General features: G+C 42.3%; 1 protein-coding gene across 2 annotated transcripts in view; it reads right to left on the bottom strand.

Moving 5' to 3' along the window:
• grm8a (glutamate receptor, metabotropic 8a) overlaps positions 1 to 16,936 on the bottom strand; it is a 240,438-nt gene that overhangs the window by 139,733 nt on the left and 83,769 nt on the right. For both annotated transcript variants that reach the window (XM_080492342.1, XM_080492341.1), the window contains exon 3: positions 2,150 to 2,366. In XM_080492342.1, coding sequence (XP_080348468.1) covers positions 2,150 to 2,366 — 217 coding nt within the window. The remainder of the gene's footprint in view (positions 1 to 2,149; positions 2,367 to 16,936) is intronic.

Here is a 16,936-nt window from a genome sequence, read left to right as displayed (position 1 = left end):
TCATAATGATCACAGCAGAAAAGGTACAGCAGTAATAAGGACAAAAAAAAGAACATTAAAAAAAAAGAAAGATGTTGACTAACAGCTCATTATTGAAAGATCTTTTTTTTGGGGGGGGGGGTAAAAGTGGCTTGCAAATATGACAGTGGTCATTATAACTTGGTCATTGTGAGTCATGAACAGCAAACCTGGACTGTAATAATAATAATAATAATAATAATGGATTCAGAAAGCTGTGGAGGCTCGTGCATATGCAAGAGACACCTCCAGGAGTTCTTCTACTCGTGTAAGGTGGCGCAGCAAGACCTCTAAATCCCCTCCATTTTGCCAGGAAAGGTAGTTCAGGTTAGTATGGTCCAACTTGTACAGTGCCAGTTCCAAATGCATTCCAGACACAATCAAATTTGTAGAATGTAGAACAACATGTGCTAACAGCCAGACAATGTCGCTTTCAGGCGAGACCGTGAACACTTCAGCAAAACAATGCTCGACCACATAGTGAATCCATCACAACGGCACAGGTGCACAGTACAAGAGCCCGAGAGCCAAACAGGAGGCCCGTCTGCTGTCCTCCTTTTTCCACCAAAACCAAAACATGTGGAGCACAATACAAGAAACGTTCAAGCAAAAAATTAGAACAGCTACATCAGACTAGAATGGATCACCGAATGAAGCAGGAGGACAAGAACTGTGGCATAATCGCACTATGCTGAACAGAGACCTGTTCCAACTTTTTGAGGTATGTTGCTGTTATCATGACTGAAATGATCTGATGTTTCATTTAAAGTGTCTTTAACAGCTGCTATGTTAACCAGCTGTTGAATCTTCTTTTATGTAAATTTGTACAGAACTTTTTGAAATCAGGTTTGTGACTTAGACAAAGTTGTTTTTGCCTAAAAGTAAGGTAAAACTCAGGAAAAGCACAACAAATTACAAACTCAATTCAGACAGTAGAGCAGCGACAGAGAACAGTTTATTGGATCCAGCTATATTAATCTGTATGCAATGGCTTCCCCAGTAATACAGATAAAATTGTTCTAGAATTTAAGTATGATTCAATTATTGGCTTCAAAGTATATAGTAAAGTGACTCCACTCTCATTAATAAAGTCACCCAAAGCCATACATTACTGTTACAACTGCAGCAGATGCTCTTCCGGGACACATTCCCCACCTAAATATGCAGAGTTTGTCTTTCCCTACCTTGACTAAATAAACATCCCACCTGCTTGCGCCTCTCCTCCCACCTGTGTACTCTGATTTCAGTGTGGCATTTCGAGCTGAAAGGGGACAAGAAACCATCAAACTGTTGGAGCTCCAGGCTCTGGATGTTGCAGAGAAAGGCTCTTCATGTTGGATAATCCTCTCATTTGTCATCCATCTGTTTGCCTCGAAGAGATACCACGAAGAGTCGACTTTTAATTAGACGTTCAGAACATGCTCTGCTAATTCCAAAGGACATTATCTATACTGTAGTCACAAACATGTCATATATATATAAATAAGGGTGGCACTTCTATGAAAGCCTGCATCGCTGCAAAGGGAAACTGCTAGAAAGTAAGATGAGGCGCTGGCAACACTTGTCCATCACACGCCGGCTGCAATAACTCTGTCTCAGTTCACCTGCCATAGTCTGCAATCTACAGCCTGCAATTTACTCAAAGACTGAATTTCCTCTGGAGTCTCCCAAGAGATTTAAACAACAGGCTTCACTCTATTCTTGCTATAGCTCTCTTAAAATTGCAGGCCAAAGCCACTGATCGCGTAGCGTATACTAAAGTGCACTTTGAACATCACATCATAGTTTTTATAACCCAACAGAAGATAAAAAAGTGTCAAACTTGCCTTCTAACAGTTTTTTCTTCTGGTAGTAGCTTTCAACTCTACTCAGTCAAGTCCATTTAAGTTATGAGTTGCACTGAAGTCAAAGCCCAGCAAATGTCGGGTGGAAGAATGACAAACCGCAAAGAGAAAAAGGGCTATGAACTCAGCTACTCGCGGGGGAAAACTTCGCCATGTTGATTTCTCACTTTTAATTTGCAGACGACAAAAATCTCCAACATGTGCAGAAGTGATATTTTTCAGCGAGAACTCCACAATCCACAAAAATAAAGGTGTAAATGGCGAAAAAAAGGAAAAGCAGCTCCTACCCGTTTCTCTGGATATCTGGACGAAGGCCTCCACGCCGCTCTCGCCGTAGTTGCCCTCTGAGGCGAGGGTGGACACGTAGTTCCAGCCCATCGCTGAGACGATGTCCATCATGGCCTGGGCCTGGTAGGAGTCCGGCGGTACCACCCGGGAGAAGAAGTCGTAGCGGGTGTTGTCACTCAGCTCGGGGGCCGTGGACGCATAGCTGATCTGGGGGATCTGGATAAGACAAGGAGGAGAAGAAAAAAAAAAAAAAAGAATACATTAAGCGAAGGACAAACTGGAAAATAAATAGATTGTTCTTATAGGTGTCATAATTGTGAGATTATACAGTGGTTATCGCTCATCCCCATTTTGCATTTCTATGAGGTGTTTATATATCCTTCATTTGTGTTTTCCTCCAGATAATCAGTCTTCCCACAATCCAAGAAAGCATTTATCTGATGTTCATTTTACCCACTTTAAATTTCTCATGCGTCAACGTGAGCGTGTGTGGTTGTACATCTCTCTATATAATGATGATGAACTGCAGAACTGTACAAAGTCATCTGGGATCGGCTCCAAACCCATGACCTGTGACTTTAAGTTGGATGAAGTACAACAGATGAATGGACCCTGATCAGCCATAACATTTTGACTGTCTAATACCATGGAGGACTAACTTTTCTTCTAACAACGAAACCTATACGCGTTGTGGTGTCTGGCGTCAATACTTTTGTGGGTTGATACGTGGTGACCCTGTGGGACCACATGCATCAATGAGACTTGGCTGCTTGTTGTCAGTTTTTTTTTTCTCTCCCCTCTTTGGACCATTTTGGATAGATGCTGACCACTGCAGACTGGGAATTTCCCACAAGAGCTGGAGTTTTGGAGAGGCTTAGATAAACTTGTCAGGCCCTCCCATTATACTTATCCATATTGCCTGCTGCTAATACTAAAAGTGAGACAAAAATGTTTTTTTTTTTAAATATTCCTCCCACTATCAGGTGTCATGATAAATAGATGCAGAGTATTATTCATTTCACCTGGCAATGACGTTACAGCTGATTGGTGCAATTTTAATATTGTAGTCGCTGCTTCAAAAAGGATTTTTTAATAATCAGTTTTAATTTCCAATAACTATTTGCTTACTTTTCCGGCATTTTCATTTTGCAAGGAAATACTCTAAACACCTACTCTCTCCTTACAGGATCACTTTGCTAAACGTTGACTGCTCCGGAAAACCAGTCTGGAAGTTTCAACGTGTGACAGAAAACCAAACAAAATGATGTAGCATGAGCGCAGCAGAAAAAAGGCGGTGAATAATTGGAAATATGAGGACGGGACGACACACACACACACACACACAGACAGAGGTAACAAAAAGGCGAGATTGTGATGCAAGGTGTTGTCATTTTCTTTCAAATTGGTGTCATGGATGACAGATTAAGGGTAGAAGGAAGATTTGACACAGCGAGACAGACAGAAGAGACGGCAGGGACCCAAGAGGAAGACCGAAAAAAAAAGCCCAAAAAAAAAAAAAAGCACAACAATCAAATTGGAGGACGGTGAGACAGAGTCGCTGACAGCGTGACAGAACACAAGCGGCTACACACATGTTGCTCTTGATAGGTAGTGTAACAGGCCGAAGGTGCTCGATGCCTGACAGGCAGATTGATTTCTCCCCTGACAGAGGGGGACAGCCAGGGAAGACCCTGGACTTTCCAGCAATCACAAACGCACACACAGAGACGTTGGACATGCGCCTCATTGGCATTCATTGAGGAGCGACGTGACTGCCAATCTTGACCGGAGCGTTAGGCGCGTCAGCTGCCTTTAACAACGACGCGCACACAAACATACTAAACCCCCGACAATCGCTGAACGCTGCAAAAACCCGTCCATGGGGTGTGGGCAGATACAAGACAGGCGCGTGTGACCTCAATGCTTCCCAGTGCCATCACTCACTGTCTTCACTCGCTCAGGATGTCGTCGGAAGCCACTTTGCACCCTGCGTCTACACTTGTCTCTGCCATTTAAAAAAGGTCAGGGATCTATTTTGCAGGATTTGGGAAATCACTCTTCTTTCATGAAGCTGAAACGCCGCTGCAGGCATTGGTAAATAGCACTTTGAGTTTCAAGACTTTGCTCCGTTGCTTCAGGAAAACTTAAAACCACACACACGAAAGGATTATTTGACTTGGTCTGCGGCACAACAAAATCGATTCACCTTAAAGTGGAGAGTAAAGGTAGAGCACTAGCTGTGAGTCTGTACTACTTTCGTGACTTCAATTGAAAACTTTCCATTTTGAGGAGTTGGGTGTCTAATTGGGGGACTTAAGATTTCTGTCATTGTGTTTTCCTCTGTTGTTTTCGGAAGTCTCAGTGAACTTTGCAAGAGTTCATGTTTTGGACATTTGGGTACTGTTATTGGCCCGTTCCACCAGGGGAATACAATCGGAAACTTTCATAAACTTCAGGGTGTATTTGCATTATTCATAGAGGACTGAGATAAACAAATGAAAAAAAAGGGGAAAAAAAAAATAAAATCAAAGCTGGGCCGGCAGAGAGAAGCAACTGGCCAAACAAACTTGTGTACTTGCACGTGCCTCTGCACGGCATGCACGTGCACGTGCACGTGCGTGTACGCGGGCATGTGTGTGTACTTTCATTTGCTCACTTGTCCCTTTACTCTCTATGTACATCTAAATGGGTGAATATCCATTTCAAAGAGAAACGAATGCATGGCTGAGGGAATATGAGATGTTTGTCTGTTTACAACAGCAATGCGAGAGAAAGCCTGTGACCTGGGCAAACCTGATACTTTGATCTTTTGTTATTTCCCTCTCCAGCTGGGAAACCAACAAACACGCGCGCGCGCAGTCAACTTCTCGCCATATTTCCCCGAGTCATTACCGAGCTGGAGTAAAAGCAGACAGAGAAACATAAAGCAGCGAGAGCAGGGAACGCTGCACATTAAGCGACATCCAATATTGCCTGCTGCAGGCACAGGCCCAATACTGTCTTCCACAACCACACCTGTTTGTACTGAAATGAACATTTCCGCAGACATTTAGATGCTCTTGCTTTCGTATAACCCCGCAACTCGCAGGCATGTTTAAGTGTTCATACAGGCACTGGAGCCTACTTAGACCATGCACATGTGACATTTAAGTACCGTAAATCATTCATACACCGTGGGATGCCAATGACTCTGTCCTTTTTCAAAGCAAGCGGAGTTGGAGTCCGAGGCGGGAAATTAACAGCTTGGTTCCTGCACATCACTGGGGAAGAAGATTATGCCTCCAATCCCCTTAATTCCATTTGCTCTAATGAATGTATGCGAGTGTATGAGAGAGGCAGAGACTGAAATACAAGTGTTTGAGATAAAATGCGAAAGTATAGTTGAGGCTAATTTGGAGTTTCAATTAATAGTTTCTTACTTTTAGGCCCTTATCAGTGAACTGATATGTTATTTAAGCCTCTTTATACACACTGGTCAGTCAGTGCGCAGCTTACACAGACCAAATCTTTATTCAACACTCATTCAGAAGCCACAACCTCCACGAGATGACAGCATCAATTGGTCAGCCCATCACTTTAGTCTCGGGGGTCTGCAAACCACAGCTCTCAGGCTCCATGCAGCTCCCTGGAGAGATTTCCTGTAGCTTTTATAAAACCACATATGAACATATAAATCTGGGTTTTCTTCTGTATTTGATTCACAGCACAAGGATTCTTATCCTGCACTTGAAGGTAACAAATAATACCATATTTCATCAGCTAAAATACATCAGCATCGCATCCGACTATCCCTCCTGCACAATGCTGTTCTCTGAAGGTGAGTTTTATTGAGTTTCTGACCTCAGCCCTGGGTAAGCATTCCATAAATCCAATAAATCAGAAAAAGGAAACTCTCGTAGATTAAGACAGTTCAATGTAAAGTGGGCAGACATATTTGCTTTCATTTCATTTTGTTTATGAAGGATGAATCTTCTGCAGCATCAGACACATTTCATAGATATTACTCTTATATTAGCTTGTGAATGACACAATTCAATGTTTATGTTGTTTTTGCCAAAATGTGCTCAAAAAAGCAGTTTTTAGTTAGTTTTTTTGAAGTTTTTTCCCCAACATCCCCAGAAAAACAGACAACAGGGTTTATATTTTATACTGAAGTCACTTAGCATACCGTTACTTCTTCTCTATATTAAAGAAAAGACCAAAATGTGTTCTGAATATCTGTCCTCTCAAGTGACCCATACCTTGATACTCGCGGTTGCCGGTTTTCAGCGACAGAACCTCTGCATGTCAAGGACATGAAAACATTGAGTGAGCCGCCGGGCTCACGGATTGAAGGGCAGACTCAATTGTAATGAGGTTGCTGGCTCTTGACCACACTTGACTAGAATTCGTGGAGGCTTCATTTAGACAGACATGTTCTTACCAACCGAGCTTGTGTAGATGAATGGAGCAGATTTTATATTTGGAAAAACCCAGGAGACAAAAATCTCCACATTTTAAAATACCCATATAACCAAGAACGATGCCTGAATACACAAAAACGAGAAATGAGAAGAAAAACAGCAAGGTCATTTATATTGTGTCGAAATGACTACATTGCATGCAAACAAGAGAAAATAAACCATAGAAAGCAATGTACTCTACTTGAAGCTTTAAACGCAATAAAAAGTAAGAACTAAAGTCTGGAACCAGAGCAGGCATTGTAGTTTTGAGCATGGTTAAGGACAAAAGGCAGATGAGCAATAATGACGGCAGAGAGAAAGTACAAAATCATATGGCTTGATATGATTGTCCTTAAAATTGCCTAATTAATCCCTACAGTGTGAAGAAAGCGGAGAAAAACCCTGGAGTAAGCTTGGATTTTAGGTTTTGTTCAAATGAGGTTCATTTACATCAAGCTGGACAATCCAATGATGACCTTGTTTTCCTATTTTTGAAATAGCAAAGCCATACTGCAACATGCGCGCGCGCGCGCACACACACACACGCGCGCGCGCGCACACACACACACACACACACACACACACACACACACACACACACACACACACACACACACACACACACACACACACACACACACACACACACACACACACACACACACACACACACACACACACACACACACACACACACACACACACACACACACACACACACACACACACACACACACACACACACACACACACACACACACACACACACACACTATTTTGATGTCTCACAAGACACTGAATCTTTAATCCTTTATTCCCGAGGTTCTCCGGATTACCAAAAGTCTCCTGTGCATAAAAAGTTAAAGACTTTTAGCGCCGCAGTGTTCGCCTCTCTTGCAGGCACTATTCTTAGCCGAGCCAAAGGGTCTCTGAACCAGCACTTAGTCCCTGCACTCCTCCTTCTAAACCTCATTAGAGGACCTCAAGTCTTTCCTGGAACAAACAATCTATTTCATGTTGTGTTGCTGCCATTGAAAGGCAATTTTGGCTGGTCCAGCAAAGATGCAGAATCTTGGTTCTCTTGCTTGAGTATAAATCTGATCACAATAAAAACATGGAATTGATCAGCCTGAGACATTAAAAAAAAAAAAAAAAAAAGATTAATTGAAGCGTGTTCTCCTTTAAGCAAAGACTATTGAAAAAGCAGAAGCTAGTAATTTTTTTCTCCATGACAACAATCAATGCAAGCTGATGATGTCTCTTTTTTTTTTTTCTACTTCTTCTGGGAAATGCATTATTTGACTGAAACATTGCTTTAAGAATACCTTTAAAAGTCATTTGTGTTTTCCAACAAATGTCTTTTGAATGAACTGCAGGGCGGTGAAGCCATTATAAACCAATATAAGCCAATATTCTCAAACTCCTACTACTATGGGCAGTCTGCCCCATCTATCCCTTAATGGCTTTGGCGATAGAGGGGAACAGTTTCATCCCTCACTATAGATCAGGCTGAATCCCACTGGGGAGCTGAGCAGATAACTAACAGCCGGATTTGGACCTTAACAGACCTAATGATCCAAGCCAGTGGCTTTTTGTGTGTGTCTTTCCAGCTGGGGACCAAAGTTGAGGCAATTCAGGTTGCGGAGTCGGACGAATACTGACAGACCAACCGACGAGACCACAAAAACAAATTATGCTGCAGAGAGTTGGAAATTTATTTAGTAAGATTTATGTGCGGTGAGAAATTTTGTAGTCAGAAAATTTCTTTGCTCTGCTTGGCTGCTGGGGAAATCCATGAACGGCTACAAAGAGCTATGGAATGAAAGTTTTATCATTTAAGTTTCCAGTGTAAATATTCTCATCAAAAGGAATTCTCACGGTGTTGTTGTCATGTAGAGACCTGACAGAAGTGCAATTCTGACCTAAACTGGCCCTTGTGTGTGTTTGGGTGTGTGTGTCTGGTGGTAATGGAGCTGTCGGGGGCCAGAGTCTGAGCATTAGGTTGATAGATGGCAGCGGTCTGAAGCTAATTAACCCCAGTGCATTGCACACATACACAGCTTCTCTGTCTCTGCCACACACACACACACGCACACAGACACACACACACACGATTGAATCGGTTGTACGATGCGTGTTCACACAGTTACAATAGCAGGGTCATCGTGATTAAGGTGTTCGGCGGCTGGCCAGGCCCGATGGTGGTGATTAAACTAATGAACCAACATGCACTATTGTTTTATCAGGTTTATTCAATCCTGCTTTACATTTATCCACTAGTTTATGTGTAATATTTTCTGTGCGGTCACATTTGTTTTGAAAAAAAAATAAATTAAGCTGACATGGGGAGCTCTGTCAGGATCCACTGGATTAATTGACTGAAAAATTTCTGATAAACCAGAGTGCAGAAGTCAGAGACGGAAGGTACGCGTACAGTAAATTGATCTGGCTGTCCTGGGCCCTGGTATCCAGTCAGTCTGGAGAGTTGTTTACTTGCTCAAAATTTGACTGGGCTCTCCAACAGCCAGCCGCGGTCTCTGTTTAATGAGGAGAAGACCGGCACAGTGGGACTTCACCAAGCTAATTTACCAGGATGAAGACTGCTGGGCCTGAGACTTGGGCATCTCTCGCTCTGTCTAACCCTGTTGTTGCTGTCAGGGGCCATCTGCCTCTCTTTTTCTCCTCACCCGTTGTCTGTTTGCCTCCAAGTCTGCTTTTCCATCGTTCATGTTCCAGTTTTAGGAGCGTTTTGCTCCGTTTATTTGAGCTGCATGAAAGTCACACCAGTTGTTCTTGGAGCTTAATATCCACATGATTTGATGTATGCAAACGTATGTCTGGAGAACAGGAAATTGTTTTAAACAAGTGTAAGCAGACACCTCAAGGGGAAAAAAATGCAGCTTTCAGACTCTCTTGGCTGTTTGTTGTTGCTGTTTTTTAGAAAAGTGCTTGTGTTTTGAAGACCACTTTTGTCCGGGCAACTGAACACCACAGATTGTAACCAACAAGATGGAGAAGAGTTTGATGTTTTACAATGTACCTGTTAGAAAATGACAAACGCAGAAAGACAATTCAACCCAGATTTTCCATGTGATGAATTTTGCTGGTAAGAGTAATTATTTTAAAAGATAACGAAACACTGTCAAGTAAAGGGGACCTAAATGACCTCCTTTACTTGACAATGTTTCAAGTTGTGTTTTGGTTTAAGAAAAGTTTGGTGTTTACAGGGCAACATTTTGAAAATCATGTCCTTTTAGAAGGAAATGGCGGAAGGAAGTTCACATGCCAGGCCATGAGTTGGCACAGGTTGTTTTTTTTTTGTGCGAGAAGAGAACATGTCATAAGCATTAACAATGAGAACACGAACATTCATATGGACAGCCGACAAAGTTAGACAGTTGTTATTACGGTGACTCAACTATAAAACTAAGTCCCAGGAGAATATGGACTTGGAGTCATGGCACTCTGGAGGCGGCCATTTTTGTTGTTGCTTGGAGAGTACTATTTTCTAGTCTGAAGTAAAATCTACTCATCATCCAGGGAATCATTTCCTCCCAACATAAATACAGTATGTTCAAAATAAAACCGGTATGTTGTTCATGTTATTAATTCATGTGTATTCTAACTTCTCTTTTTCATGCACTCGGTAGAAGGCATACCTTCGCCAATACCGCATTTGTTACTATGGAAACTTATCTGATTCACCACGCCACTCCTTCCATCATTTGTCATGATTGTTTGAAATGCTTCATGTTATCACTGTTTGACGGAGATGTACACGCGCCTCACCTTCCGCTGGCAAAAAACACTTTACCAGTGTAATGCAGCACAAAAGCTTGCATTTATTGTAAAACAACCCAACACGGATGAGACAATAGCAGAGAGACACAAAGAGAAGGAAAAGCACAATATCATTCTATCTCGGATCATTGTTAGTCACTCTCAACGTTAATTGTTGCTAAATAATTCCTTTCACGGCCTGGATTTGCCCTGAGCTTGCACTCCACATCACAGCAAATTCACTAAACTGCAGCAGCCTATAATTTGTTTGTTCACAAACAAATAAAAAAGGTAGGCAACATGAAAGAAATACAATAGGGAAAATAGGGTTGTTGTTTTTTTTTTTTTTAAAAAGGAGGTATCTACAAGGGAGCGTGGGGGGGGCGTAAAAAGAGCATGAGAGAAAGACAAGAGAAAAGACAGCATGAGGTGGAAGAGGGGGGCCAATGAGCAAGAGGCAGGGCTGGAGATATGATGAGAGAGAGACATTTAATCGCAGCAAATACAGTGAAGACGAGATCTGAAAAACACTGAGAGGGAAGGATGAGAGTGAAATGATGAGAGGCAATGTTTAGCAGAAGCATAAGGGACTGAAGAAGAGGCAGGGGAGGGAAAAGGAAATAAAAGCAGCATAGATGAGAGACAAAGTTATATGAGAGAGAGAGAGAGAGAGAGAGAGAGAGAGAGAGAGAGAGAGAGAGAGAGAGAGAGAGAGAGAGAGAGAGAGAGAGAGAAAGAGAGAAAGAGAGAGAGAGAAAGAGATGCTCAATGAAAGCATTGACATAATTGATGATAAACAAACAGGCAGGAGGAAAAGCAATACATATTCCTAGAAGAATGCACAACAACAACAACAAGGACCGAAGCACAGGGAATAGATTGAGGGGAAAATGTTTTAGGAGGTCAGGAAAATAAAGAAGGGGGTGAAATGACATTGATAGCAAAAGAGAAACAAAGGCAATCAGACGATGTTTATGCAGCATGCAAATGAAGAGAAGTAACAGGGACGACATTGATTCTCGATAGGTGAAAAAAAAGAGAAAGTAAAAGTATTACAAAGAATAAAGTAGAATGAGCAGAGTTCCTAAATATCTGCTTTAGTCGCTCAAATGAATGAACAAAGACGGGCCGATGTGACCAAATCTTGCCTGTGGCGTCGAGAAAACAGACAAATCTGCCTGAAATTCACCAGAAGCCTGAGAGAGATGAGAAGATCGGAATCACTGGTTCCCCTGGTGAACACTGCGTGTATGTGAGAGCCAGAGGTTTAAGAGGTGGTGAATTAATGGCCCAGCGAGCCCTTCATTCCCAGGAGTTTTCCGGTGGCAGGGCCCCAGTGGAGAAGGTGTTCACCTAATGGTGAAAATACATCAGCCCTGAAGCCAAAGACCTCAACAAGATCAGCCCACCCCCGGTGGTCCACTTTGATAGTGTGGCAGTATTAGAGCTGCCCTTCGTTTCAAAAGTTACAATTCAATTGTAATGAGTTTAGGCTGCAGAAAAGAAATGTGCATTCAGAAGCAGTAGAAGGAAGGAATACATTTAAAACTAATCAGGCAAACAGGAAAACCTTTTAAAAATGGCTTTTAAAATGGCCATACCTGCAACAATTACAATAACTTTGATTTTTACCAGATTCTCAGGTTTTACATATGAAGCTGTATTGATTTGACCTCCTCTCTACCTCCTGCTGTTCAATGTCGAAAATGTTCTACATAGACACATAGGTATTGAAAACCCAATAATGAGCCTAATGTGGCCTTTGTCTGAAACAATCACCAATCCGCCGCAATCAAGAAGCACGAGGGTGTCCTCTAATTGAGATGAGTTGACTTGCGGTAATCACCTTGGAGACTGGATGAAGGCTTGGATTAACACGGAAGGCGCTGATTGATGATGGGTCCCGATCGGGGCAGATTGACCGATTCAACTAGTCGACATGAGACTCTGACCTTCAGTGGAAGTAAACTGAGTTGATCCACTAATATTTGGATGATTGAAACATGATGCATTATTGCATTCACTACAAATAATAATAACTGGAAGCTCGTTGGTATAAACACACTATCAGAGCAATGTTTAATCAGACGCCAGGTAAAGAAAAAAAGGCATCTCCATGTGAAATACAGAGAAAGTTACCTTCTGGTGATGGTCTTCGACAGTATAGCATGAACTCATTAAGCAAGGGCCCAAATGGAGGAGACAGTCATTTACACCGCGGGAAATGTTCTGGTACATCTGCCAAGCTCTCGCTGATCGTGTCAGAGTATTTGGCGCTCCAGCGTCACATACCTACGTTACTGAATCACACATTCTGTTCAGTGTCACCAACCGGGAATGTGTACATGTACAAATACCGAAAAACTGAACCCTGTCTCCCTCCCCGCAGTTCCAACATTGCTCAAGGTGACAATGAATTAACCACGGTGACACGGAAAGCTCCGCTCGAGAGGCAGGGGCTGTAATATCGAAGCCGTCACCTCGGTTAATTTGAATTTCAAGAGGAACCCTATTAAAAAATGTACTTGGGTCAAAAAGATTCACAGTCGTAACAATGAATCTGGTCCTTCTGCTGGGAGAAGGTCAGAGGTGTTGGCTGGAGGGCAAGGGGATGAATGATGATTGAGGTGTGGTTTAGGGACCAACGCACACACGCGATGGAGAAACCCAGTGCAGCGTGAACACAGTAGGTATGAGGAACCGCACCGTGCGTGCACTGGTGAAGCGTGAGAGCATCTGCATTGCGAAGTTGTTCCAGCTGCATATCACGTATGATCAAATGTGCTGAAGGAAGACGCCAACAAACCTGGAGCCAAAGCAGGAAACGTTTCACAGAAAGCAGCTTCAATCACTCAGTGCAGTGTTACACCTTGAAATGCAGCGTTCAATGCACTTATTAAAAGAAGAAGTGATGTTGCAGAAATTAAGGAAACAATCAGCCGAGGCCACGTGAACATTGCGCCCTCTAATGTCGCCATGCTTAGTAGGCGTGTTGAGGTCCGAGAGGGGAAAGTAGATATTAACTCCAATGTGACACATTTACATTCATTTTCTGTGCTTAATGTGGATCCTGATCCACGCTCACAAGTGTGGAGATTATATCGAGTTATATTGTGGGTGTTTGAGTCTGGGCATAAGTGAACTCACGGTAACTTCTCTCTCTATCTGTGTACACACACTCACACACATTTTTTTTGAACACACATATATCTCCTGCCAATTTTAGTGAGGCAAGGCTGGCCAGAGGGCAAGAGGCCATGGACCGGAGGCTGCAGCCTTTAATATATCTCTGTCAATACATCATCGCTTTTGCGCTCTCACACCGACACACACCACACTGCACTGTCATCAGTTATCCGAAACCACGAAAAACTTTGTCGCACGCCAAACAAACACCCATCCGTCCTCACCTGACTTTGAGTATCCAGATGATGCATATCAAATACTCACAAGTATTCACAGCGGTGAGCCACTGTGTAAAACAAAAATCACTTCATCCTGGACATTTTGACAGAGACGTATACCCCACTGGGAAAATCCCCTATCCATGGTGACAATTAAAGCTACAAAAAACAACAAAAACTGAAATAACAACATGATAAAATTAGTTATGAGCCATCTAACTTTCCCCAAAGACATATGACATGTAGTAAGTTTAGTCTGGCAAAGTGACATCAATGAAGGACAAATACCTTAAGCGTGAGAATTTAATTATGACAGTTAAGGGAGGAAAAAAAAAAAGTCTTTATTTTGCTCATTATCTACAAAACTCCAGGCAGTGAACTCAGTATGGGGTACTCCTTGCTCTACTTGCTATCTTTTTATAATTAAATCTCAACATTTTAAGAAACGTCATTATGAGTCCGGACTGATTGGATTTGGACCTGACATGCAGGACTGGCTCAAACTAGAGAGAGACAGAAATGCCTGCTGCGTCTCTGTCCTCCACCGTCTTGCTCTTCATTCTTATCTTGAGCTTCCTCCAACGCACACGTCAGGGCTGAAGTACCCATAAGGTCTCCTCCACTCGGCTCGACATCACCTCGTTCTTTCACTTTTCTCTTTCAAAACGCCCCAGTCTACGTTTCCTTACATATTTCCCCCTGTTTATGCATGCCATTTGAATAATGTATTCCTCCGACAGCTGCATCACTTTGGCAACCTAGATCTCAAGCGCGGTGACACGCGCACACACACAAACACTTGCACCGTATACACACACACACACACTCGTACAGGAGGAAGGCAACAGACTACTTGATCCAATCCAGCCACCTGCAGTTTCTCTCTGTTTTGTCTCTCCCTGCAGCCACACAAAAGTGCTACCCAACAGTGCTCCATTGTGTGCTTTGTGTGAGTGTAACTGTGTGTGTGTATAAGTGTGTGTGTGTGCGCATGACACCTGCCAGCCTTCGTTCCTGGCGTTCCCGTATGCATTTCTCGGTCCCACTGTGCGACTGGAGCTCCAAATGTCACAAAATTCCTCAAAAAGACGCAAAGTCAAAAACGTACACACATTTTTTTTTGTCCTGTTCTCTTTAAATTCACAACCACAGTCCGGGGACAGTGCGCGCACACACACACACACACACACACACACACACACACACACACACACACACACACACACACACACACACACACACACACACACACACACACACACACACACACACACACACACACACACACACACACACACACACACACACACACACACACACACACACACACACACACACACACACACACACCTGCCAGCGCTGGAGAATTATGAATCAGAGCAACTCAAGAGTCTGAGAAAGGTATTCCCCAGCATTAAACCCATTAGGCACATATTCCCATTGATGCGCTTGTAAATGAGCCTCGTACATCATGCAATGTGCCGGCAGACCTGCACAGACAGCAATTTAAATCAGTTTAATGAAAAACAACTTAGCATCAAATTAAAGGCAAGGTTAAAAAAAAAAAAAAACATCCGAGCAAGCACGTTTTGGCTAAAAAATATAAGTTTTAGGTTAGCAATTGATGCAAGGTTCGTTTGTTTTTTTTTTATTTCTTGAGTCTACACAAGGATACAAAACAAACTCCCCTGGGGCGAAAAAGAACTCCGTGTGCCAACACATCGCTCATGCATGCAAAGTAATTGTCGTGACTGAAAGGAGTGTGTCACGAGTGTGTGTGCGTCGTGTAGAATTTTGTCGGAGCCGGAACTCCTCAACTGCCACAGTGTGCGTGCATGGTTGAGTTTCGATTTATTTCTCTGTACGAGCTTGTAGCCCATCACAAGAGTATCATCATCAGCTCAGCGGGCGACCACTTCATCTCTGTTTTGCATATTACACCCTGTATCAGCTTCAACTTGCATTTGCATGTGAGTGCACGTTGTTGAAATCAATTAACACCTGTGCTGATAGCACAATATGGCACAATGGCTTTCTGTGCATTTAAAGTGTTCTCTCTCGCTCTCTCGCTCTCTCACTCTCACACTCACGCATTAATACAGTAAACAGTGTTATGACGAGATCAATTAAAGATCCAGTGTGGAGGATTTAGAAGCATCTACCATCATGAATTAAATATAATTATTCATTTGGCTTCAAAGTCTTATCATCTGAAATAACTTAAGAAGCTTCCCTTTTAATTTCTCATTGATTTCATGGACACTGTTGGCTCTTTCACACACTTAGAATTTAGGATTAGTATTGAGTAAATGATACTGGGGGAAAAAGAGCCTGGATAAGTTGAATGATGCGTGTGCTTTTTTGTTTTTCCCATCAACATGAACATGAACATTTATTTGTTTTTTTAAATGTACAATTAAAAAGATAAATCATCAAAACTATGATGTGTACACTTGTATCGGCTTGCGTTTTATAAAGCATCGACCCTGAAATGAAAGATCTCACCAAGTCGAATCAATAACTATAAACCTTTTTTTCGCTGATGTGTGGTTTTCCTTAAAAAAAAAACATTAATCACTCAGTGAAACATGGAAACTGATCAAAGATCAATATCCAAATTCCACAAGTTAGATTGAATACAAGACCAATAAGAGCTTGAGTTAATTAGACACGATGCAGTTTGTGTGTGTGTGTGTGTGTGTGTGTGTGTGTGTGTGTGTGTGTGTGTGTGTGTGTGTGTGTGTGTGTGTGTGTGTGTGTGTGTGTGTGTGTGTGTGTGTGTGTGTGTGTGTGTGTGTGTGTGTGTGTGTGTGTGTGCTGACTACACAGTTAGACCTGGTATTTCCATTACGATGTGGTAAAATCAGTGATTGTGGACTGCAGATCAAAAACAAAGCCATCAAGCTGAACAAATATTCCAAGTGAGAGTTTGCTGAACTTTTAGAAATAAAAAGTCATAACAAGCTTTTCTTTAATATCGACGGCTTTATCGATGTTACAACCCACCGGTTTCACCATGGTGTCATATAAAGGAAGCAGTAATACTGCAAAACTATTTCAGCTTTAAAGGGAAAGCTCGCATTTTTAAGTTACTGGAATTTGATGCATAAATGTAACAACTTCTAAAAATTCAATTGCAACCACAACAAAAATTTAGTTC

This window comes from Lipophrys pholis (assembly GCF_963383615.2).
Source record: "Lipophrys pholis genome assembly, chromosome: 22".
NCBI lineage: Eukaryota > Metazoa > Chordata > Actinopteri > Blenniiformes > Blenniidae > Lipophrys > Lipophrys pholis.
The sequence above is the reverse complement of the archived record's forward strand: the minus strand, read 5'-3'. Positions and strand labels throughout refer to the sequence as shown.